The sequence below is a fragment of the Mya arenaria genome, chromosome 2, assembly GCF_026914265.1.
Source record: "Mya arenaria isolate MELC-2E11 chromosome 2, ASM2691426v1".
Lineage (NCBI taxonomy): Eukaryota > Metazoa > Mollusca > Bivalvia > Myida > Myidae > Mya > Mya arenaria.
The window spans coordinates 25,083,023-25,111,019 of record NC_069123.1 but is presented as its reverse complement, the minus strand read 5'-3'; the positions used below and the strand labels follow the sequence as shown (position 1 = coordinate 25,111,019).

General features: G+C 33.5%; 2 protein-coding genes across 2 annotated transcripts; one reads left to right on the top strand and one right to left on the bottom strand.

Annotated features, from left to right (window-relative positions):
- Positions 1-51: 51 nt before the first annotated feature.
- LOC128223350 (thioredoxin domain-containing protein 11-like) lies at positions 52-17,886 on the bottom strand. The gene is made up of 13 exons (XM_052932632.1): positions 17,702-17,886; positions 16,574-16,793; positions 15,993-16,116; positions 15,430-15,536; positions 14,568-14,667; positions 10,983-11,095; positions 10,676-10,744; positions 10,043-10,174; positions 8,406-9,183; positions 7,842-7,999; positions 6,966-7,078; positions 6,628-6,708; positions 52-4,250 (listed from the first exon to the last, which is right to left on the bottom strand). The coding sequence occupies exons 1-13, from the start codon at positions 17,851-17,853 to the stop codon at positions 3,839-3,841; spliced, it is 2,559 nt and encodes an 852-aa protein (XP_052788592.1). The 5' UTR covers positions 17,854-17,886; the 3' UTR covers positions 52-3,838.
- A 191-nt stretch (positions 17,887-18,077) lies between these two features.
- Positions 18,078-26,933, top strand: LOC128222171 (brain protein I3-like). The gene is made up of 4 exons (XM_052931059.1): positions 18,078-18,151; positions 21,905-21,963; positions 22,403-22,611; positions 22,882-26,933. The coding sequence occupies exons 2-4, from the start codon at positions 21,927-21,929 to the stop codon at positions 23,011-23,013; spliced, it is 378 nt and encodes a 125-aa protein (XP_052787019.1). The 5' UTR covers positions 18,078-18,151; positions 21,905-21,926; the 3' UTR covers positions 23,014-26,933.
- The last annotated feature ends 1,064 nt before the right edge of the window (positions 26,934-27,997 follow it).

Below are 27,997 nucleotides of genomic sequence, written 5' to 3'. Positions count from 1 at the left end.
AATAAGAAATATAAAAAAGAATACCCCAGAAAAAGAAAACAACGCAAGATATCATTTTAATTGATAATTGTAACAGTTTTATTTAGTTTGAATTTGTTATGATAAATTAATATACATTGTTAAAATACGGGTTAACAAAATGAAAAACATAACTAATAACCGAGTCCCAGTTTCACAAAAATACTTCAGGCCCAAATTTCTCGAAACTTGTAAAGTCTCTAATAACAGGATTAAGCCAAGCTCTTTGTTTTCTATAATCAGTGTTATATTTACTTCTTCAAGATTTTAAATAGTAATACTCTTTATGATATTTACAATTAATCATTTTTCATTTATCAAAATCATATCTATGAATATATTTTGGCTTATTGAAATGAGCTACTTAAACCTGTTAACCTTAAGAAGTTTCGAGAAATTGGGGCCAGCACGAACTCATTTCACTGCTGTACTGTCTAGCATGGTACAAAATAGCATATGTTTGTACTCTATTAGAGTTCTATTCTCCTATGGATTATGTTGATATTAATATTTGGTCAGTTATTCGAATTTGAATTACGGCAAAATATGTACTTGAGAAATAAATTACAGAAAAATGATAAGTTGACCTCAAATGTTTATCCATATTCCATGACCTTGACATAGTACACACAATGTTTTTGGATAACAATCTGTTTTCATCAAAACAATCTGTGTGCTATTTTAAAAAAGAAATAAATCAAAATACAAATCAGAATAAGAAAACAATTTCCTTTCCGTGAATAACATAAAAAATAGTGTATGCAAATGAGGAAATAATTGAGAATATTTGTGAAACTGGGGATCAGGGAAGACTAGAAGATGAGATTACTTGCGTACATGTCTGGGGCATTTTATCAACAAGCGTAGGACAAAATAGTGCAAGCTCAAATTCAGTTGAATACAAAGGGTGTGCCGGAAATAAAATTTCAACTCGCAAATTGAAATTATCATGCTTTAACCTTTTCATTCAATTTATTTGATATTGAATTAAAATATTTCTCAAAGCAACTTAAGATTAAGATGCGGTTGTTGATAAAATAGCTCATGTACATGATTAAATCACAAGAATTAATAATTACAATGCACCTTAACTTAAAGCTGCATTCTCACAGATTGAAAGTTTTGACAACTTTTTATTTTTTTTCTTTGAACGAGCTAATTTTTGCAAAAATCCATGGAAACCAGTTATATAAGACGGCTGACAAAAAATTAGATGGAGATATAAGTTAAAAAAATTATGCTTTATGCATTTTTCTTAAACCGTTAGTAACAGTTTAAGCCATAAAACATTAATTTTCGAACGGAAATATGCAAATCTGGGATCTGATCTTTTGTCAGCAATCTTTTATCATTGGTTTGCAGATATTTACGCAAAAATTTGCTCTTTCAAAGACAAAAAATAAAAAAGTTGTAAAAATAGTATATCTGTGAGAGTGCAGCTTTAAGGTATTAGATACACAATTGCGATGTTTCTTATATACATAACTAAACTATGGTAATTTTGTGCAAATAAAGATTTCCAAATTTCTGTGCTTAACATAGTATATAAAACAATTAAATGTAAACCACACTTTTGATGAAAATTATTAAACACTTCATTAATGGTTATAAATAATCTAGCTAAATAATCAAATTTAAGACAACATTTTAACAGTAACATTAGAAATACACCAACTTTTACCTATCAGTATATCAGTATATAAGTATATCAGTATATAATTATAATTTAATAGTAGCATACATACAGCAGAGAAAAACCATGATAAATAACAATTTCAACAATATAAATACCGGTAATTCAAAAACTTGCATAGCAAAAAACAAAATATGTTAAGACTAGAATGAATTTATTTCTTGACTGGTACATAAAATATACATGTTGTATACCGCATTTACTAAACATGTTTAATTTTTTAAACGTCTTGGTCTTCAATGATGGTAAACATAATATTTTCTCTCATAATTTCTGAAGTTTTCCAAAACATTTATTTAGATATAAAAGAGGGACTGGCCAAATTGGTGGGTAGTTTACAAAATATCATGTAGACCACTAAAAAACTTTTTAATATGTACTCACACACAGTTGATGGTTAAGTGACTGCGTAAGTACATGCTAACAATCATTTGTCCATAACTTAAACATAACCATAAACAAAACCAAGACAGGCCATACACTATCCCATATGTATTCTTACAAATGCCTTTATTTCATTAAATGAGGGAAGATTAAATATGAAATGCTTATAATTTAGCTAAAATTTATTTGTTTAACAACAATTGTGAAACAAGTTATTACAACATTATATAAAAAAAATGTTTTTAATCTAGTTCTATAAAGAAACTTTGCTAAGTATGTTATTTCTAAAACATAACAATTTTTAAACGAAGCGCATGGACTGTAAATACCAGAAAAAAAGGAAATAACATAATACAACACTGCCAACTAGTGTCAATAAATGAAAAATATGCTCTTCAAAAGGAATGTTCACTTTCAATAGTTATTTATTAAACAAATGCCTTTACTCACACCCAAAAAGTTCAATATGAACTAGACACAAATTGTTTAAATGCTTAAGGTGTGAGTAATAGAGAACACTAACTTGATGACGGTTAACTTTCTTAAATGCTTAGACTGAGTGACAATTAATTGTATAGTGGTTCAAGTGTACATTTTTCACCAAAGAGGTTGTTGGTTCGAGTTGGAGTGCACTGATGGCCTTTAAGTCTGTGGTGGGGGTTGAATCATTGGGCTCCAACATGGTCTAAGGTAATCACCACTAACTTGATGACGGTAAACTTTCTTAAATGCTTAGAAATAGTGACCATTGTCTGGTGGTTAAAGTGTCCACTTCTCACCCAAGAGGTTGTGGGTTCAAACCCCAATGCAGACTTAACGGCCACCAGTGGGTGCCAACAGACCCTAAGGTCATGGACAACAGCTGGATTATGGTTAACAGTCACATTATGGATAAGAAATAGCATAACCCTTCATCATCACCATTGCTTCAAATGACATCTTTGAATTGTCCTTTCCATACACTCTGAACACAAATGTGTAGAAGGGAATGTTGTGAAACCTTCTGGTTTTTTTTACAAAGCCAGACTTAATTTTATCGAAATATAATAAATGCAATGTAAACTGGTTTAATTGCAAAGGTTTTATGGAGAAACAAAACCAAACAAAACAAACACATGTACAGCAATGGTGATCTACATTAATCATATTTAAAAGGCACAAAAATCTTGCAAATTAAACCCATTCAGCTGTTGAATTTTGATGAATACATTTTTCATCATTCTCATTCTCCAGGTTCGACAAAGATAAATCACATTGATCATACAAGTTTTTCACTTTAAAAATCAAGTCAACTGTGTTGATTAATGGGTGAAAGTTTGTGTGAAGTAGTTTGTTTGAAATTTCAATGAAAAACAATCCTAGGAATAACCACAATACACCATACTTGAAATAGTAAATAACAATCTTGGATTTCAATTTACACCTCTTTTAAGACATTCAATACATTCAAACAATTGCAGGTTTGGATAAAATTAATATCCATTATTTTCAAGATAAATTGATAACAGCTGCATTAAATATATTTAATAAAAGGTTATCACAGGAATTAAAAGATGCTCTATTCGACTTATGTTTTGCAATGCAGCAAAATAATGCCTCAGACTTGTATACTTTACAACAATGCTTTTTAATAACTGAAAAGCACCTTATTGCTAGCACTCAAATCCCGTCACAATACATGCACAAATATTGAGCAAGTCTTTTTAATAAAACATTACTAAATAAATCACTAACAAATCATAGTTACAATGCAAGATTTGATTCTATATAACTATGAATCATTTTTTTATCTAAATGCTTCCAATTGTTTTGCAAATATGAATTTAAAATTTGAGCCTTGCGTAGTTTAAATTGTTTCACATTACGAGCTCGAATTATTGCAGATCTTGCTGATTCTAGATGTTTTCTTTGAATTTCACTCTCTGGAGTCAATGATGACACAGCGTTGCCGCGCCGAGTCAATTGGCCAATCACCAGCCTAAGTTTTTCCATTCTTGTGAGGATTTTTTCACGGTTTCGAGCCACACAGTGTTCGGTACATGCACTTACTGCAGTGTCAACTTGCAGGGAAAAGTTGGCATAGTTAAGAATAAACTTGACAAGATTTGGGACTGTTTTTAACTTGTTGTCCGGGAAGACTACGCTGTCTGCTTTCCTGAAAAATGTATAAAAATTCAGTTACAGGGGAGTAACCTTCTGTCATTGTGAAGAAAACGTTGATAAGACAAATGAAACATCTTCTTCTGATCAAATATCATATCAGTACTTCTTTATTTGTGCTAAATACTTAACATGCATTGTTTATATTTTTTCTTATCAAACAAGTCCTTCTTTACTTGTGCTTAATACTTAAAAACGCACTATTACTCCCAAATAAGATTTACCACAATAAATACAATTGTTTTAATATACCAAAAAGGATGAATAAATGTCAAAAACAATGAATCTTATGAAGGATACCAAGTTTATTTTGAAAGAAAGATGCAGAAAACATGGTATTTCTACCTTATGAGACAATAGTAGATCACACTAAATCTTTAGGCACTCACCAATCATTAAATATTTTATGCGTTTTTAGCTATGAAATACACAGCTACAATCTTGTTATCAGTTATTAATATTTTCCATAAATGCATTCTTAAGTATTAAAGTAGTTAAAGGTTTATCACTCAAAATGTATGTTTGTTATACATGTGTATTTATTGATTTTGAATATGAGTGTCACTTTAAAAATAATTGTATTGTTTAGATGATTTTTTTTTACATTTTAACTACATGCATCATGTTCACAGTACCCTTAAAATACAGGTATTTTAAAGATATTAACTGTTTCATTATATACACATCATACATATTTCAACTGCTGATGCCATATCATAGCAATATAAGTATCTTTGCACAAAGTTAAAATGCCATCTTCAAACAAAATAGTGCATAATAAAAATATAATGTGTCATAAAAAACCCCTCTTTTTAATGATATTAAGGTTATCCATCCATCATTAATATGAAACATTGCTACTAATAAGTTTCATTTACCCACAGCTTTTTTGTATACTGTATGGACATTATGTTTTCAATGAAACAAATTAACATAATTGCAAAATATTAATCATAGAAAATTTTTGTTTATTACCTCATGTAAATAAATCTTATCATATGGTGTTATTAAACAAGAGGCCCAAAAGGGCCTATGCTCTACTGGCATGGCTTTTGTGGTCATATCAATCCAGAGCATGTATGTATGGGCAAAAGGCAACAGACATATACTTTATGTTTTGTGTTTGGGTTACCTGAAAACGTAGCACGTTCAACATCTGAGCCCAGAAAGTATTGAAAGCAGATTAGTTGCATGAACTATTTTAATATGTGCCAAGTAAAAGTCATTTGACAAAAAAAAAAAATGCTTTCAAAACTGTACTCATAGTAAAAATTTCTGTAGTTTTAGAAGTTAAAAAAGTTGGTCAAAAGATCAAAGTCAAGGGCATCCTAGGACAACATTGATCAATTTGAACAAACATTCACAATCAATTGTGCTGAGATGGATGCACGAACACACAAAAAGATTTTCAAACCTTTCCAGATTTATGTTTACCAAACCTGTGAACCCTGGGTGTGGCCAGTAATGACACCAGGTGCATAACTTAAACATTCACAACCAATTTTGTTAAGATGAATGTGCAAACTACAGAACTTAAAGCTAAAAAATGGCCTTTGGGCTTTCAACAAGAACAAGGCAGAGTAATTCACAAAATCAGATGCAGAAGCAAAAAGCAAATTGTCTCTCAAAATCCTAGACTTGCAAATTGTCTCCCTTAACTCTAGACTTGAATTTACATGTACATGTAAACTTGGCTAAAAATAGAATTCGCTCATGCAGACCTGGCTAAAAATAGAAAGCATTTCTTTCATGGCCTATAATCTAGGCATTTATGGATGGATCTGGCTGGTTTTCGAAAGGAACCGAGCTCTAATGGATATCTATATACTGTACAAGTTTCATCGAGATACAATCAAAACTGAAGACTGTATCGTGTTCACAAGCAATTGTTTACAGACGCACGACTGCATGGACGCACGCACTTTCATGGCCTATAATCTAGGCATTTATGGACAAATCTGGCTGGTTTTCGAAAGGAACCGAGCTCTAATGGATATCTATATACTGTACAATTTTCATCGAGATACAATCAAAACTGAAGACTGTATCGTGTTCACAAGCAATTGTTTACAGACGCACGGACGCACGACCGCACTGACGCACGGATGCACATACTACGTACACATTACCATCGCATAATCTCTTCTGGCCTTTGGCCAGTAGAGCTAAAAACTTAATCCATGCAAAAATAATATAATTAAACACAGAAAATAATCTCAATGTTAATACCTAGCAAGCACTAACGCAACTTTGCATCCTAATGATGGATGGCTTATATTAACCTGTAATGTATATGGATGGCTTACATTAACCTGTAATGTATATAACAGAAGAGTTATTGTTCCGAAAGATGATCCAGTTCAAAAGCTTACCTTCGGGCTGGGAAAAAGATAATAGTAGGGAATCTGTCCACTGTAAACTCCCAAGGAAGGTCATTATTGTCCGCATTCACTCTGTAACATGGAAAACAATGTTAATTATCGTTAATCTTGGTTTATTTGTCAGCTTAAATAACATACACAACAAAGTTATGCTTATATTAAGGTCTATTTTTCCTTGATTCTTATTTAATAGCCAAAAACAGACTGTGTTACATTCTATTATCAAAACAGAATGACTGTCGTTTAGCTTACGGACTCAATTTAGAATTCAACATCAAAATTACCTTCCTAACGCTCAAGACCAAAACAAATATTTCTCGAATCCTTACCTGGCGAACAGTATGTTTGTATTATGCATGAAGTATGAGGCAGCTGAGAGGAATGCTTGAGACACTTGTCGACAGAAGCCGCACCAGTGGGTGTAATACAGCACAACTACATCCTGAAAATGAGAGGATAATCCACAATGTAAACTGCTAATATACCTGAGGGTATATGTAGGAATAATAGTAAGGAAAATGGTAAGTATGAGGCTGTGGTGAGGAAAGCCCTGGAAAATTGTATACAGAACCCTTACCAGTAGATGTGATGGAGCACAACTACATCATAATTATCAAAAACCAATAGTACACTATAAGTTTAGTTCAAACCTATATATTTTATTTCAACATTATATTAATCACTCTCGTTTGATCGATTTTTTAAGAGTTGTGGTCTTGTGATATAGGGGAAAACAGAGTTGCCGGACAAAACCCACTTATCTAGCTTGGTGACCGTCCTACTACAGTATAAGTTTGATAAAGCAAGTATACATTTTATCCCCTCAGGTCCCTTCCGTTAGACCAACCCTGAGAAACAACCCTAAGATGTGTATGCAATAATTAACTCTAGTACATGACATAAGATTAATATGAATCTATAAATATGGCACCAGCAACATGCATTCTTTGTACAAGATTGCCCTATCTTCAAGTCCCAAACCTAAGTAAAAGGTAATAGAATCATTATTGAAAACATAAGCAATGTAGCAATATTATTTGAACAAGGTGACACTGTTTGACTGTACAGTCAGTGCTCCAGCTAAGACTTAATATCATAAATACTGAGCCTAGTGTGTGGTTTCTCAGCATGTGACCATAGTTTGGTATAAGCCTTAAACCCGATCATTCAAACTACATGAATATTTAGTTTCCATTTGTACACACCTTAGTAGGATCCATAACAACATTTGGAAATGTCTCCGCATTTATTTCAAGCACACAGACGCTCCGCCCGTCTGTCACACACTCACTGGGCGTTGTCTCATCAGAGGAACGACGGAAACGAGACAAATGGCCTTCTGTGTAGTTCATCACAAACCGGGCTAAAGTTATAGATAGAACAATGCATGGAAGCAATTTGATTTTGAACTGAAAAAAGCTTATCATAACAAGTAACAAGTACACATTATTGTTTTCTTAAGAAACTTACTGCTATCAGCTTAATTTATCATCAGGATAAATTTAAATTCTAAACTTTTGTCAAAAACAATGTTTTTAAAGAGTTATGGGCCATGCTGCACATGTGTGTTCTATAACTGGCAGAATGTGCGCTGAATTATGTTGGAATATTTAAAAACAATATAAATTATGACTGAGGTTTAAATTTTTGCATGATTACAACCATACCAGGACTACAATCTATAACAATGCCTCGACTTCTTTTAAAAATCACAGAAAAGCAATTATTAATACAATGCAAACTACTAACATTCTAAGATATTGACATACCTAAGTTCTGGAAGTTGACTTTTGCCCCGAGAGTATACACAGCTTCATCTTTTAAGTCAACAAGTATCACAGATGCTTTAGATTGCACCGACGGTACTCGAAACTTCTCCATAAAAACAGATTGGTAAACACTATCTACATAATAGAAATTTACAGTCTTATTTGTCCTACATTGTAAACCAGTCATATTCGCATTACGTATATCACTGTTTGTTGTTAAACTTCCTATGAGGTCCTTTAAGGATAAAAGTGATTTTGTTTTCTGTAACGTCAATTTACTGAGGTACTGTTGCATAAAAGTTCTATCACCATTTATCACATATTTGTCCGTACTTTGTCTAAATTTCCCTTGGAACTTTCTATATTTTTCGCTAGAAACTGAAGACATTTTATCTTTACAACACACGGAATGATGTTCATTTATGTTATAAAACTGATAAAAGTCTGAACAAGAGTTCACCAAATGTGTTGAAAATTCTGGTTTCGCATTTGACTGGAGGTCAAGGTTACATATAGTTTCACTGTTTGCACTTCTTCTCTGAACACAATATTCACAAATGGATTTCTTTTCGAGATATCTGTTATTGTCGGAAAGGCACATACAACAGGAAGAAGGGTAAGCGGAAAGCTCGTGGGATTTCTTTTCTAGGCACTTTTTATGTAACGTGTTTGCCTTATGCATCTGGGTGAACGTATTGTGAAGGTAGGCCGTGAGAACACGCTGGTAAAAGCCTGTACGATTATCACAGGCTCTGTAGGCTATACTGGCCAGTCTCACCTAAAACAAATGAAAATTGTCAGACACATTGTTCCCAAAATATTTAGCTTTAGCTTTAATCAAGTTCGTCTGCTATTTACATGTAGCTATTCTTCATGTTTATCTGTGCTTTTTGTTTCATTTCGGAGTTTCTTATTCATACCTGTACCACAAATCTTTATGATAATTACTACCAAGTCTTACTTTAATCTTATAGCATTTTTACATATGTTTAAAGTTAAAATTTAATTAAACAGTATATTGTATATACTATGCAAAAGTTTGTCTTAGGCCTCAGGCTATTTCTAATATATAGGCTTTCAATTTTGGTTAAAATCATGGAAAATTTACACTTATAAAAGGCCTATTTTTCCATTGAAAAGAGATTGTTGAAAAGAAAATTACAATTTTTTTTAGAAAATTGCCGAAATGCAACCACTTTATTATGCTATGCCTATGGGTAATTACTCAAGTATGGGTAGCGGAAAAGTATGAAACTTCAGTGCATAACTATATTTTCAGTCACGTATCTGACTATAAATGATTTTAAAAATTAAACTGTTTTTTGTTTATATGTTGTTGTTTAAGAATGTTTTGATACATATCTTCATGAAATTTTGACATCAGTTCACTTGATGCTAACACTTGATGAAAACCTTTTTAATTTTGTCTAACATTGTATGTTGAAATACTGTTAATAATGTATAAATGGACAGTTTTTCCTTATCTTTTAAAAGCTATATATTTTGAATTAAAATTATATGAGATTATCCTTTGCCAAATTTAAGTGTATATAATTCTAAGTTTATTTCTTGGCCATTCATTTATAATTAACACATGAAAAGTAACTGGTGTACGGAATACTAGATATTTTACTTACCATATCATAGTAAGGGTTAAAGTTGAGTAATGGGTTGGTTGGGCCAAACAATAACACTGCGGCTCCCTGCTGCATGGGTACTGACAGTGTTAGACTCTTGGTGAGTGGAGGAACCAGCCAAGGGGAAATGCTCTGTAAAATATATAAACATAGTTATGGTGATTGGACCAAACTAGAAGAATGGGGCTCCCTGCTGCATGGTTACGATCCGTGTGAGACAGTTTGTTAGCACGGAACCAAACAAAAGGGAAATACTCTGTAAGAAATATGTACATAATTAAGGTGACTGGCTTAAACAAGAACAATGCCGCTCCATGCTGCATGGTTACTGACAGCGTGGGACTCTTGGTAAGCAAGCAGAAATATACATATTAACTGTGACTGGACCAAATGTGAACGCTGGTTCTCTGCTGCATTGGTACAGACAGTCTGAGACTCTTTTTTAGCAGGGAACCAACAAAGGGAAAATACCTACAATTCATAACACAAGACCAAAATCACACCAAACTGATTAAGTCGAAGTCAATTTAAATTTCTTCACAATTGTTGAAAAATAAATAAAGTTTAAACCAAAGCTTTAATAACTAAAAATGTGATGTGTGAGTATATTAAAAAAATGAAGATATGCCCTACATTCTGTTTGTTTGTCATGATCCAGTTACTGATGTTCCTGGCCGTCATGTTGTAAAACAGAGGATATTTCTGAAATGAAGCGAAAGAGAAAGATTGATGGTTGACATTTTGTCAACTAGACAGGGATAAATGGTATGAATAATGTTTTTTTAAGATTCATTTCAAATGTAAAATGTAACTTATTTTATACAACTGTATCATGAATCCGAAGATCATAAGGGAACTTGTAGGGTTGCATTTGATTCAGGAAATCACACACATGTGTAAAGATTGAACACTTACAAGAGTTAGGATAAATTATATTTACTAGCGTGGTGTTCCCCATACGCCCCAGCACAAATCTGCCAGGAGTGTTGAGGTCCAGTAATTGAGCCAGTCGCGCCTTTCGGACCACACCAAACCTCACTGGCTGGTAGAAGTCTGAAGTGAAGGTTACTGACTGTTAACTGGGCATTATAATAACGGAAACACTGTTCTGATTAATGGATGTGAAATATTGTTGATAATTATTGCACTGATAATGCCACAACATTGAATTACACATGCAGGTAAGAAAACATTATGTTAACGAAATAACTTACTAAATGTACTAGGAAAGTATTTTTACATATATGCAAAGCAAAGGGTTTGTTCATATTTAATGACCTTAAATAATGACAAGTACATGTATACAAAACTCAATATTAAACAGGTCTTCAAAGTTGCACTCTCACAGATTGAACATTTGACAACTTTTTAAATTTGTCTCGAAATGAGCCAATTTTTGGCAAAAAATGCATGGAAAGCAGTGATACAAGACTGCTGACAAAAAATAAGATCACAGGTTTTAATATAAATATTAAAAACATTGATGTATTATGCACTTTTCTTAACATGTTAGTAACGCTTTTAGTCATAAATCATTAAGTTTCAAATGTAAATTTATATGAAAAACTGTGATATGATCTTTTGTCAGCAGTCTTATATCACTGGTTTTTAGATATTGACGCAAAAATTGGCTCATTCAAAGATAACAAGAGCCGTCGTAAGACAGCGTGCTCGATAACGCTGCTTTGACTAAGAATACAATAATGATGTAATAATACCAAGTTTGGTCTCTTTATGTCAAACCTAATTATTCGATTTATAAGGTGACGTTGATGCTGCCCTCCCACCAGCCTGCCCAATCAATGACGCAAGTCATTCAAATAACTTGATTTCCCATTATGAAAATGTGGTTAAGAATATACAAATATGCCTTTCAAAGGAAATAAAAATAAGTTAAAACAAGAGCTGTCACAGTATGTGACGAATGCCCCCGAATGTGACATTGACCTACGAACAAGGTCAGTACATGAAAAGTTTATCTTGCCTTTACGTGTCAAATACATATGGCAAGTTATTTTAAATTGCCTCTGAACATAAAAAATACCACCCATACTTCACAACCTACACTGTTATGTCCTTATATTCAGAATTCCCTTGTGAATAAACACTTAGTGTATCTTTCACCTTAGAGGTAGGGACATGGGTCTTGCACACAACACGTTGTCTTCGTATGTGGAGCACATGTAGCAAGTGATTTTAAAATCTGTCCATACAAGGGAAAGTAACAGCCCTGACACGACAACCTATACTCTATGTCCTTATATGCAGCACTCCATTGTGAATAAACACTAAGTGTGACCTTGACCTTTGAGGTAGGGGCACGGGTCTTGCAAGCGACATGTCGTCTTGGTATGTGGAACACATGTGTCAAGTTTTTTTTAAATCTGTCCATACAAGGGAAAGTTACAGCCCGGACACGACAACCTATACTCTATGTCCTTATATGCAGCACTCCATTGTGAATAAACACTATGTGTGACCTTGACCTTTGAGGCAGGGACACGGGTCTTGCACACGACACGTCGTCTTGGTATGTGGAACACATGTGGCAAGTTATTTTAAAATCTGTCCATACAAGGGAAAGTTACAGCCCGGACACGACAACCTATACTCTATGTCGTTATATGCAGCACTCCATTGTAAATAAACTCTAAGTGTGACCTTGACCTTTGAGGTAGGGACACGGGTTTTGCAAGCGACACGTCGTCTTGGTATGTGGAACACATTTGGCAAGTTATTTTAAAATCTGTCCATACAAGGGAAAGTTACAGCCCGGACACGACAACCTATACTCTATGTCCTTATATGCAGCACTCCATTGTAAATAAACACTAAGTGTGACCTTGACCTTTGAGGTAGGGACACGGGTCTTGCAAGCGACACGTTGTCTTGGTATGTGGAACACATGTGGCAAGTTATTTTAAAATCTGTCCATACAAGAAAAAGTTACAGCCCGGACACGACAACCTATACTCTATGTCCTTATATGCAGCACTCCATTGTGAATAAACACTATGTGTGACCTTGACCTTTGAGGTTGGGACACGGGTCTTGCACGCGATATGTCGTCTTGGTATGTGGAACACATGTGGCAAGTTATTTTAAAATCTGTCCATACAAGGGAAAGTTACAGCCCGGACATGACAACCTGTACTCTATGTCCTTATATGCAGCACTCCATTGTGAATAAACACTAAGTGTGACCTTGACCTTTAAGGTAGGGACACGGGTCTTGCACGCGACACGTCGTCTTGGTATGTGGTACACATGTGGCAAGTTATTTTAAAATCTGTCCACACAAGAGAAAGTTACAGCCCGGACACGACAACCTATACTCTATGTCCTTATATGCAGCACTCCATTGTGAATAAACACTAAGTGTGACCTTGACCTTTGAGGTAGGGACACAGGTCTTGCACCCGACACGTCGCCTTGGTATGTGGTACACATGTGGCAAGTTATTTTAAAATCTGTCCATACAAGAGAAAGTTACAGCCCGGACACGACAACCTGTACTCTATGTCCTTATATGCAGCACTCCATTGTGAATAAACACTAAGTGTGACCTTGACCTTTGAGGTAGGGACACGAGTCTTGCATGCCACACGTCGTCTTGGTATGTGGAACACATGTGGCAAGTTATTTTAAAATCTGTCCATACAAGGGAAAGTTACAGAGCCGGACGGACGGACGGACGGACGGTGCGATTTTAATATGCCCACCTTTGGGGGCATAAAAAAAATTCAAGGCCCATTATTTGTATTTAGGCTTAAAACGGAGTTATGTTTCTTGTTGTAAGATGGTCGTAAATAATTTTGAATTTCATTAGTGCATTGAATGAACGGTATAGAAGTTTTTTTATTAAAATCCCAACTTGTCCTTAACTTTTACTTGCCTAAAACTTTAACCTAAGTCAGGCCATAACTTGTATTAAGGATATGGAGTTTGTAACCTCATTGGGTGATGGTCCTGAACAATTGTGTGAAGTATTAAGTCAATTGAATGAAGGGTATAGAAGTTATTAAACAATATCCCAACCTGCCCTTAAACTTTAAGCTAAGTTCCATAGTCAATCAGGGGCCATAATTTGTATAAAAGATAATATGGAGTTATCTAACCTCATTATGTGATGGCTCTGAACATCTGTCTGAAGTATTAAGTCAATTGAATGAATGGTATTGGAGTTTTAAGTGAAAATCCCAACTTGCCTTAAAACTTTAACCTGCCCTAAAACTTTAACCTAAGTCAATCAGGGGCCATAACTTGTATTTAGGATAATATGGAGTTATGTAACCTCATTGTGTGATGGCTCTGAACATCTGTGTGAAGTATTAAGTCAATTGAATAAATGGTATCGGAGTTTTAAGTGAAAATCCCAACTTGCCCTAAAACTTTAACCAGACGCCGATGCCGACGCGAGTAGTATAGCCCACCTATTCTTTGAATAGTCAAGCTAAAAAATTAAAAAAATTGTCTGTAAAACTGTGAGAGTGCAGCTTCCACATCAGTCCACAGTCATACCAACCATATGAAATGACTCTGAGAGCAGCAAGGTAAAATTGATGGAAGGCGGGACCAGGGGGCTGTGGAGATGAGTTGAAGTCAAAGTAACCTATGACTGTGTTCTGAAAGTGACAGATATTAGCTATACTTTATGTATTGGTGTATAAAAAGGAAAAATCAGCTTTGAATATAACAGACCATGGTCACCAGACTATTAAGTAATGCAGATAATATAATTGTTTTTTTCTTTTTTGAGTAAAACACTATGAGGAAGGAAGAAAAATATACCGGCAACTTATAGCAACAATTGTATCTGAAGCTTAAATCAAACATGACAAATCAATGAGAAAATCATACAACAAACACAGCTAAATGGTTTACCCAAAGTTAGGTTTTAACTTTACATTTAGCTGCCCAACTTGTTGCCAGGAATGAGTTTATGCGAGGACAAATAAGTGTAATGCTTATGATCAATTATAATCATAATCAAATGGTATGGTCAACATTGTAGATTTTTGATATTGAAAATATATCCATTTGGACTAAATTTCAAGATTGTATACCTATTAATTCCCGTTTCTCATCTTTCAGAATGAAAATCGTCCCCCTATCTTCTAACCAAGATGAACCAGCCTTTCAAGTTCTTCAGTTTCTCATTTAATTTAATTACTAGTAATCAAGATCAATAAAAACAACAAAACAGACAGGTCAGAAAATGTAGATAAATAATGAAGCCAAACTGCAGAATGTTTTGTGTGTCTTAAAACAAGAAAATATTTGAATAAATATTGATTAATCGGTCATTGATCAGTTTTCAATATCCAATCATGGATAGTAAAATTTAGGCAGACACCAAACACTACAATAAACCTTCTGATACTTACATCACTCTGAACAGAGAACTCATTGATTTCCCTCTCAGTCAGAAGAGGCTTGATTGGGAACAGGAAGTTCTCAACAAACTTCACCAGATACTCAGCCTCTTTGATGCCTGTAGGAAAGGGTTCATACTGTTATAATGAAACTGCATATGTACATACATGTATGTTGAAACATTTATTACAGTAGCCAAAATACCTGAAGTTATCTTACCAGTACTTACAGACCTATAGAACCACCAGTTGTGTAGCAGTCTCATTAATAAGACTTCATGATAAAATATAACTAAATTCTAATGTTTTGAATCATTTTTCAATAATACCTCAGTGATATAAACAGAACAAACTTGACATAAAGGTTTATTATTAAACAAGAAGAAGAAAAATCATCTGATAACTTAAGATCAATTTTAACACTTTAATATAGATAATAAACATTTTGTTGTCCCTGCAGAACATTTCTTTTCACCAGGGTACTTGTAATTAAAATGTGAGTTTAAGTTGAGTTTCAAATTCTGCAAACACAGTTTTACTTTTGGAATAATGATCAGAATAGGGCATCTTATTACCAGTGAATCTGTAGCCATCCAGCACCCCTGTATGGTAAATAAACATTTCTGGAAAGGACAAGAACTTCATCCTCTGTCGACATTCTCCACTTGTGTAGAAACAGTTCACAGCTACAAACTTCACCTACAGGGAAAATAGACAGGTTAACATGCAAAATCTTTTAATCATGGTTCTGGAGAAATTGTCATTTAGTTTATATTAATAACATGTATAGTGGTTTTAATGCATACCAAAATCTCAATACATATTCATTAGTTTTCTTAACTGACTCACTAACTTGTTTGCTCATATAGCAAATTGGTATTTGGACTGTTACATATATTCTATTTTCAGTACACAACTTTCTTTTCTATTATAGGTAATGCAAAAATTATTTTCATAAGCTTGAAGTGTAAAATAAATCAAATCATTGATGAAAGATCCTACTGTAATTCAAATTTATAATTTAATACAGACATGTACATACATTACCAAAGAAAAACTTCTTCTAAAGAATTATGACTGGATATCATAACAATCTTTTATTCATGCATTTACCATATTTAATCAAATATTATTTCAATAAATGGTTCACACTTACTGTGCTAGACAGTACTCTAGCTGCTTGTATGTACTCATTCCTAACTCGGATAGACTCTGCACACCAAGTGGCATAATACATCACAAAGATCATCTCTTCATCTTCAAGCAACTTTATTATTGGCTGGAGATTACCAAACGGGAAATCCACTACGTAACTGTGGGTCGGGAAGAATTTCTTTGGAAGATCAGCTGGTTTTGTTATTTGCTTCTCATGGAAACTAAAAAGTAGTACAGATCAGGCAAAATTTAGATATGTTCTATACGCTTAACAGTAACGCTAATGACATTTGCAGATTATGATGTTGATTCACTTTGAAATAAACTTATATAGAAACTACCTTCATATATTGATGATTTTTTCTGTAGAATTAATAAAGTTGTTAGTTTAGTCATTACTATCACTGCTTTGGGGCCAGACATATAAAATTTAAAAAAACATTTATTACGCTAAGATAAAGTTTATCACTACACGTACAACATGAGCTCATGAGAGCTTCTGAAATGATTTCTGACAGGAGTGAGCAAATGTAATACAGTTGTTCAAAACTATAAATTTGATTGACGAAGTTAGTTTTAATACGGAGTATTTAGCTCAGATCTACTCCTTATACTTTACAAGAGGTCATTCTTTAAAAACTTCAAGAGTACCAAGTAGTCTTAAAAACTGGAACAATTGGACTTTTGAGCACATGATTGATTGAATAAATATATTATAGAATGGTCATTACAAGCAGCAGATCATACTAGACTGATCAAAGGTAAATGTAACATTCTGGGGGGTTAAACTAAATTCACTACAAGGCCATTTCGGGTTCAATAACATCAAGATAAGTATGAAGAATCAGGTTTAAGTAGCTGCTATGTATAGATTCTGTTTAAATGATGATAAACATATGGGCATTTTGTAAATGGTTTCTTTTTTTTCAGCTTATCTCAGAAACTGCAGACTTGAACATGAATCTAAATCACTAAAAGAAACTGTATGATCAGAGTTAGCTATTTACCCATGCCAAAGACCAAACCAATTACTGACTGTCACTTTGACTTTGATAAGATTTGAATCAGATTACTTAAAATAAATTAAAATAAACACTGATGAAGTAAACAATCAGAGACAGCAGACTACCTTTCTCCGGTTTCAAAGTACACAAGAATAAGCACAGTCAATGATATGGCAAGCATGACTTTCAGCAAGATTTGCAGAATGCGTATACAACGTAGAACACGTCCCTTTGACTCGACAGGTGACGTTCGATTGCTGTTAGAGCTTCTCTCCATTTGACTGACAACACGTCAGTAACCGGAAGTCAAAAGTTGAGGTCGCACCGGCTTAAATGAGAAAGAGTCGTGTGTTCGAATCCATTTTTAGATTCACATTATGTACTTTTAAAGAATATTTTAGATTATCATAACAATTCTAGATGATATCAACCAAATAAGCAATTATTCAAGGTAATTTTGGAAATTCTGTTATTTTTTTTTCTACGAAACTAAATAGCAAACAAAAAAGAAATAGCTTTGTCACATGATTATCTGTCAAATTTAGGATTGTTTCTTTGCTGCTATAACTTATAAGGTACATAAAAACCCAAATTATTGTGTCAATTTATAGTTGTTGAATACTAGATACTAATTGTACAAAGCGTGTTTGCAGCAAAACATAAATACAACTTCAAGGTTCACTATCAAGACTTAGTCCAAATAATTGTACGTTGACGGATTTTTTTAGATTTTTGATATGCCAAATCCTTCACGTACAAATTGTTTAGTATCAAAAGTGGGTAGTTGTTCCGATCAGGATTCCGGGTTAAAGCATATAACGTCTATAAAATATCATAAAAACAAGAAATATTACCAGATAATGTTATTTTACATTAGTTCCGTACACAAAAAATATCCAACTTATAATTATGAGTTTGACGGCTTTTCTTCATTTCATTCTGTCAAAACATAACAATATATACATGAAGGGCACCTGCAAGGCTTCAGGGCACAGTTTTAAATCCCTCGGAACATTTCGGCCATGGCCGAGTTGTTACGATTGTGCAACGAGGTCTATCTCGAAGCTTTGTCGGAGGAGGCAGAGTTATTACGATTGTATCGAGTTGTTCCCCTTCGCATAATTGTTTTCTGTGTCAGTCAGCTTTCGTTTTATTGGAAAGGTAAACAACTTGTTTTAATGCATTAAATGCTTGTTTAGTGCAAAATAACATTTCACTTACATGGTAAAATATGAATATAACTCTTTATGATCAATTTCAACCATAAAATACTTCACTTAAAACAATTTCAATATTTTTAAAACACCCCCGTTTTTTGCACATTCCCGTTTAGACGTTAGGGATTGGAAGAATCACGTATAACACGTCTATTATTTTAGACTATATCAAGACTATGATTCAGAATATATCTGTATTCATAGAATATTTTGTTGTAATACAGTAGAAACTCACTAAACCGGACAAGTTCCGGACTGGGCAAAATTTCCGGTTTAGTGAGGATTTGATGTTCGGAGTAAGTTTACTCAAAATATTAACTGAGTTAACCTTTAAAGGGAAGTTGAAAACTGGAATAAAATGAAAACACAAAGTTATCAAAAAGTTTGAGTAACAAACAAATTATCCGATTATCTGTAATTTAATGCTTGTTTAGTATGTTTGATAGTTTAATTAACGCACCGCTCTAGTTTAATTAACGCACCGCTCTAATTTGATTCAATCAATGAAGTCTTTAGATAAAACAACGCTTCAAAATGATCATTTAATAACCGTTTCTAGTTCTTTATTTTCTGCAACAAACAAATTAATGTTTCAATCAATTTTCTTTTCACAAGTTTGATTATCATGCGGCAGTCAATCCACAGCGCAGTCATCATTATCAATTATCGAGATAACACAACATCACAGGTGCAATATTTAACGATGCACCGGCTGTCAAAACAAAGTGACACACGATTCGCGAATTCCTTATACACAAAATCATCTTGACATATTTAAACCAATATACGTCCGGTTTTGTAAGGTAAAATTACGTTGACAACTAACAATTTTTCTCGATTTTTTTGTCCGGTATCCGGAATTCCGGGGTTCCGGTTTTGTAGGGATTTTTTTACATTGAAAATAGAAGGGGAAAATTGGGACTCTGAAAAAAGTCCGGTATCCCGAGGATTCCGGTTTTGTGGAGATCCGGTTTAGTGAGTTTCCACTGTATGTTAAAGCACAAGTGTTCATAACAGGAATAAGATCTCATAACCAAGCAACAGATAAAGCCCAGGCTATGTGGTTATTACTATATAAAAACTCAGCCAGCTGAACACATAATAATGCGTGTAATGGTTGGGTATAAAAGACTAGCTGGACCGGACCAATTTCGGACAAAATCCGACATTAGTCAACCTAAATGGCCATCAACGAGTCTTTTGACGATTTTTTACTATGGCAGACTGGTGACGTTCACCATCCCAGCTAATAGTAGCAAACGGTCCGTGTGCAGAGAATCATTGTGGCCACAATTTTGAAATTATCACCGTTATAAATTCAAATTTCTTCGAAAATATTATTGCCAACTATTAAACACTTATCTATTTATGCCATTATGCCAAAAAGCATGTTCATATAAAACTATTAATGTGTCGATTGTTTATCAAGTATCCCGATATCTGTAAATCTGGGACAAATCTGACAGGTTGTGTTCATGAATAAAACTGTATTCGTGACCCAGAATATATTTATGTGAAATAACGACTCTAATGACTAATTAAAACCAGTTTAGATCACTGTCGGGTAGTGTTGTGCCGATAATCGATTATACTCGACAATTGATCGGAAAGGCATACATCGGCGACAATCGCTAATGAAATTTGAACAATCGATTATAGAAACAAGGGACGTAACCGCTACCTACTAATTTCTGGTTAATGCTAGTTAATGTTGAAATGTTAAGGTGTTACTATGTTAAGTTATCTAGTCATATTCTTATTAAGTCAGTAAGTCACTACTGAAGCTTATTACAAATTTTCTTTCTAATTTAACTGGTAAAGGATTGGTTCTCAACTTCTCATGTTTGTGGTTTAAAAGTGATTTTAAAACAAGTACCGTTTACTTCTAACCATGTAAGAATTTAGTTTTCTCAGTTTTTTGAAAGAAAATGTTCTTGAAAAACATGTAGAATATTGAACTGCTTGTTGTACTTGTTACTGACTGATTATTAAAAAGAAATTTATATCATCCTGAGTGTTTATTTTACACATGCATACAATATGAAATGTAAGACAAAAATTAGAGCCTGTGGTCTCATGTTCTGTAATAGTTACTTGTTAACACTAAATGATAGTCGTGTTCTGAATAAATAATGTAATTCATACAAAGAAATGTACAAACAATATTGTAAAACATTGGTGCTTAAAACTGATGCATACATTGTATCAGGCCTTAATATGATAACCAATGATAATTAAATAATGATTAAACCAATTAATAATCGATCATTGATCGGTTTCATAAACCGATTATTGATAGTATTTTTCTGTCCGATTCCCAACGCTACTGTCGGGTATATTGAACAATTTTATAATTTTTATTCAACATTGATGCATAATATTACTATATATTCTTTCGCCCAGTGTTAAATGGTAGAGAGTTGTAGGGTTACAGGGGTACATAAGAAATACCAAAATAATAAAAAAGTATCCCTGATCGCTCATTATTGTAGCTAAATCTGACATGTTATCAAACATCGGTTTCAAATAATGATAACAAATATTTAATAATTAACAAAAGAGACAAATTCAAATGTTAATCACTTCAATAGAGTGGTTCTGTGATTATAGTGATATATAGTAAAGTAAACTGTGTCAAAAATGTAATTGCTTATTGTGATTTACGGAGGTTTCAGTAAATCCCCAGTACGGTAAATTGACTTGTACATTTATTCTGGGAGATGGTTTCTTATTTGTCCCTGATTAATTTGAGCTATTTTTTATGTACCTTTCTCTGTATGGGTTTCATTTTAATGAGTATGTTGTTCACAAGGTGTTCATCCAAACATTACCAAGTATTATATGTAACTTATGTATTATATATTTAATACTAATATGTAAAAAACTGTAAATTGTTGTTTGTTGTTAATATTATGATTTGGTTCAAAGATGGTCCGGTCCAGCCAGTCTTAAAGACTTTTACGTTGTATACCCAATCAAAATTCTGAAGAACAATTTCGGGATTGGTAGGGAAATTTTCATGGGTCCGGAATTGGTCCGGTCCGGCCAGTCTTTTATACCCAACCTACATGTATATATGTTTACACTAATTCTTGACAAATTGTTTTCCAGCTGACTGGTGTTGCCTGGAAGGATGTCTAATGCACCGCCTTCATATCAAGAAACTGTAGGTAAGTTCATGTAGACACCTAATCACTTTTGTCTATATCCAATGATAATGCATTAACAGATCTGATTAATGTTAAATAAAAGCATTTACATGAATACATTTGTTGTGCTGAAGAGAACAGCTTTGGCATTCCTGCAAGTCATGTCAGTGCCAAAAGATAAAGAACTAATAATACAGTAATCTTAACTATACTGCCAAGACTTACATGACGATGTACGTATGGTAATAACATGGTATAAAATGAAAGTTACATAGAACAGTATCATTAAACACTTGATTCTCTTTCTAGCTGGATATCTAACCTATGGCCCCAGCAAGGCACTAGAGTACAAAGTTGGATACCCTGGAGAGTACCATCTGATTCCCAGCTATCAAAAGATAGTCATGACATTTTTAGTATAAATAAAATGCAACACATACTGAACCTAATTTTCTTGTAGGTGCTGGATACACAAATTACGGAGCTCAGCAGTCAGGTTTTGACCCAAATAAGGCCCCCGGGTACCAGGGCGGTTATGACCCTAGCAAGGCCCAAGGATACCAGGGTGGTTATCAGGGAGGATACCAGCAAGTTTCCAGCTATCAACAGTCAGTCCTTGTGCAACCACAGCCTCAGATAATTGTGGTTGGGGGATGTCCTGCCTGCAGGGTGAGGGTTTGGGGATGAAGACTTACTTATTTTGAAGATGTTAAGTGATATAAGCACCAAAAAACAACTTGAAACTTACATAAAGATAAAATTGTCCAAACATTATTGCTAAAGGTGCCTGCTTTTTTAACTTGATAAATTGTGTTTGAAGCACTTTGGTAATATGTTGAAATTAGGAACAGCTAATATACCAGTATTAAAAATAATGTCAGTCTCAATAAAAAGGAAATGTAGTTATTGTAGAAATGATCATATTTGTTTATATTCCAGGTAGGAGTATTAGAGGATGACTACACATGTCTAGGTGTTTGTTGTGCCATCTTGTTTTTTCCCATTGGAATTCTCTGCTGCCTCGCCATGAAGGAACGACGATGCCCCAACTGTGACGCTAGGTTTCCGTAAAACATTTAGTTTTCTGATACTTATACTAATAGGGTTAACAACCTTTACCTGTTCGTTATTGGCTGATGTGCAGGGGGAAGATAACTCTGTGAAACTGAATTTTCTCGCTAGAATCTAGCGCTGGCTGACAGATTCTCTTTCATTCGGTTCTTGTTTTGGACCCATTGATATAAAGTTTTGAATTAATGACTTTTATCTCGATAATGGTTGTTTTTTTATCACATAATTTTTTAGAGTTTTTAGTGTTCAAAATTATATTTTGTCAAATAACATTTATTTGGTAATTTAGCCGTTGATTTTGTTTGAGTAAATCAGTAGAATTAAACAAAGGCTAGGTCTGTAGACTTAAAAAATCAAACACAGCTGGTTAAAGGGTTTTTGGTACATGTATGCATTTACCAAATAAATGGGTCGAATGTCAACAACACTCCAGGCCCATAGAGTTTAATTGAGAGGAACATTGTAGAATGTACATGTCTTGCAAAATCAGAATAACAGACATTTCTGCATAAACATAATCAACAAAATTAATTATTTAACCAGATTCTTTTTCATAATAAAGAAAGTATTGACTTTTTTCATGAACATAAGTGTAATAATTGCTTCATTAAAAACTGGCTCATTTTGTGTTGTTTTTGATGGACATTTCATGAATACTGAAATAATTCCATTGTACCCTGTCATACATGTGTCTGACTGTAGATATGTGACTGTGAACAGAGTCAATATATGTTTCACAAAATTCCAAAATGAAGGTTTTACTTGTTGTTGTTTTCATTATTATATATATTTAAGTGTGTGTTAATTTGTTAAAAGCTGGCTTTAAGGACAAACATCTAATTGAAAAATTATTTATGAATGTTTTTTTTATAAATCCACTGTTTTGAAAATAAACAACTTCAGGGAATAATTTGAATCAGTAATTTTTATTACTTTGTTGTTAGAAAGGCTGGTTTTGAACTCATTTATGCTGAGTCATTTTGCAGACATGCTGGACATTTTATTATTTATATTTTTTCTTTCCGATGGTATATGGGTACTTTTCTCTTTACTGTATACATATTAAATGTTATGCAAGTGAAATTCTTCATGTTTTCATGAACATATGTCTAGTACCAACTACATTTTAGTTATAATTGAAATATTGGATCTTTTTACATGGAATGCAATTTCATGTGTCACTGAATGGAACATACAAAACCAGTTTTCTTTATAGTATTTGTGTAAAATCATACAAGAAAAAACACAACTCAAGTGTTTAAAATTGATGAACATACTGGTAATAAAAGCAAGATTACGTTCCCTCGTGCCCTATATATTGTTACAATCTTGACTTACTGTTACCCATGTTTATATATATATTTGAATATTATTTTGAATATGTCTACACATATTTTACAGTGTTACACAAATGCCCTATATTATTTTGGTATCATTATTTTATGGATTTTATAAGCAATAAAGAAAAATCCAAAATGGTCATTATGTGTCTAATTATACCCCCACAAACGAAGTTTGAGGGGGTATATAGGAGTGAGCTTGTCGGTGGGTCGGTCTGTCTGTCGGTTTTCATGGTTTCCGGACGATAACTCATGAAAGGCTAGACAGATTTTAAAAAATTTTGGTACACAGGTGTAACATCAGAAGATACAGGTCAAGTTCGATATTGGGGCTGGTGGGGCCAAGGTCAAGGTCACTGTTACTATAAATAGAAAAACGGTTTCCGGACGATAACTCATGAAAGGCTTGACAGATTTGAAAAAATTTTGGTACACAGGTGTAACATCAGAAGATACAGGTCAAATTCGATATTGGGGCTGGTGGGGCCAAGGTCAAGGTCACTGTGACTAAAAATAGAAAAACAGTTTCCGGACGATAACTCATGAAAGGCTAGACCGATTTGAACAATTTTTGGCACACAGGTGTAACATCAGAAGATACAGATCAAGTTAGTGATCTTGTCGGTCAGTCTGTCTGTCGGTCGGTCGGTCGGTTTTCATGGTTTCCGGATGATAACTCGTGAAAGGCTAGACAGATTTAAAAAAAAAATTGGTACACAGGTGTAACATCAGAAGATACAGTTCAAGTTCGATATTGGGGCTGGAAGGCCAAGGTCAAGGTCACTGTTACTTAAAATAGAAAAACGGTTTCCGGACGATAACTCATGAAAGGCTAAACGGATTTGAACAATTTTTGGTACACAGGTGTAACATCAGAAGATACAGATCAATGTCGATATTGGGGCTGGTGGGGTCAAGGTCACTGTTACTAAAAATAGAAAAATGGTTTCTGGACGATAACTCATGAAAGGCTTGACAGATTTGAACATTTTTTGGCAGTAACCTTGGAGTTATGGCCTCTCTTCAAAGGAATGGTTTGCCATTCCTGTGTCCAGGCGGCATTTGGGGGTATTCGTCACTCCTGTGACAGCTCTAGTTTCAGTTAAAAGAAGAAAAACAAGTTTAAAGTACAATCACTTTATCAGGGATGATAAAGTTCAGGATTAATCCTGAAATCAGGATTGAAAGCTTTCGGTTTCAGACTATCATACAGTTGTATTTAGTTTGTTTTTGATGGACACTTGCATTAAAAATAGTAAGAAATACGCTTAAAATGGATATAAATGGCTTTGAAAACCTTTCAAAAGGGGTCTAAGCCCTTTAACACTTTTTATGGCCCGAATCCCTCATATTCAAACTAATTTTTCAGGATTGGAGATTTTGGTCAGTTATCATCATGTTTATGTGTAATGTTTTTTGGTCATTTTTTTACATATTGTTTATTAGCAAGCATTACCTTTTCAAATGGTACCAAAATTATATGGAATCACCACACAATTTAACAATTGTGGGTATAATGTGACTTGCTTATTTGGGGTTGGGATTGCTACAAGTATAAAAACATTGTACATGTATCTTATAACATACTGAATTATTATAATTATGTTCATAATGATAACCATTTACTGATGTTATTTTGTTTATCTGAGAAAAACGAATATCAAGAATTTGTTTTTGTATGGGCGGACACTATCTGTATGTATTTGCTGATTTTTCTATGTTTTTTAAGCAATTAAGAGTAAATATAATCATTTTTTGTTAAACTTCCCTTTTGTTATTCATACCCATTCCAAGACTTGATCTTTTTTTGTAATTTCTGCATCCATGAACAACTTAAAATTTCCATTATTTGAAACACACTTTGGCAAATTTCATACAACTGAAAAGAGAAAAAAGGTTTTTAAGAAATATTCACTAAACATTTCATAGATATACATAGGTTAATGGCATTTAACACAAATCTACATTGTTTAAATCCTTATAATCATCAATGTTTCCAAAAAGTAAAGAAATATCACTAAAACTATTAACTTGTCATGCATAACATGAACTATTGATGGCTATTATGGGTTTACATTGGTATGCAACTCATAAGTTATATACATGGCCATGAGCAGTTTTTTTTTTATTAAATGTATGGTTCCCTCCCTTGCATCAACAAAATAATTTCCCAAAATATGTGTTTTGATATAATGCATGTATATACAAAATATTTTCTTGATACACTTGGAGAAAGGTGCTGAATTTGAGAAAAATAAAATTCATATGTATATTTTAAAGTTAATTAACTTAAAATCATATTTCAGATTTAAAATTCAACAAGTTATTCCAAAAAGATTAGATTTTAAAATATTGGATCAAATGCAGAAAATTTATTGAACTTATGTAGCAAAAAATGTGATTATTTAGATCATTTTTTATTTTTACAATAGGCAAATGTATATGGATAATGTCAGTGGTTCTTGAAACCTTATATGCTGTGATAGGTGAAGAGTTGTTAGGATATGAGATTTTATTGACTGGTTGGTACATTTTATATTCATTGTTGTAGATATTTGCCAAATAAATCATCATGCTATATATTGTTGGGTTGCACTTTTTTGTATATTACATTTTGACAATTAATTAAGCTTGTTTGATACTTTTTATGGTAATCCATCCTCATTAATACCAAAAAAAATGCTAATGGTAAAGTTTCTTTTGAAAGTTGCAAAATTTTAACTTGGAATATTTTTAAAGTTTTTACCAAGAACTTTTTGTTTTATAGGCATTATGGTATTTATGAAACAAATTAATACAATTGCTAAATAATCATAGTAAAATGTTGTTTTATTACCTCCTTTTGAAATATCATATTCAATAAAAACCCTATATGCGACCACCCCATTTTCACGACCAACCCGCTAATGAGACCGATTGTTTTCAGACCTAATCATTTTCCTCTATAATTCAATGGTCGTAAACCCCGAAAAAACGGGCACCCCGTTATTCAGTAATACGACCATTTAACCCAGTCCATTTTAATTAGCATAATAACATCATAACATAAAAGTTAATGCACTAACACATATTTGCATCCTAATAATGGATGGCTTACCTTAAACGACAAGAACAGTTGTCATAATATTTGTCGGTCGTCGGTGACAATGGTTTCTGTTTTCGACTAAGAGGAAAGTTCAGCAATTTAAATGCTAGGCAGTATTTTCATGAACGGAAATAGTTGAGCAGATATGCTTATTATGAACTAGTTCTGAATGTTTGGGTAAGTTTAGATAAACACAACGTACACCTACGGTGGAATCGTTCAAGTGTGCATTGGCATGTGCAAAGTTGTATAATTTTATAGGCTAATTTGGATTTGTGGCCAATCTGTAGATAAACAGATACATGTGCAAGAAGAAATCCTGCCTCGATGTACCCTTTGCCATTAACGTCGTCACCTTTTCTGAAATTTCCACTCTTTATCAAACACACTTAAGCAAACTCTTGCCCATGCATGGTCGTCATTCTTATAAATGAGATAAATATCTTTAAAGACATTTAATTATTTTTTTGAAACTAGATGCAGTTTCCCCCTATCTTTTATACCAAGTCTACGATCCAGGGTCTCACATCCCGTAGGAAAACTAAAGAATTCAGTAAAA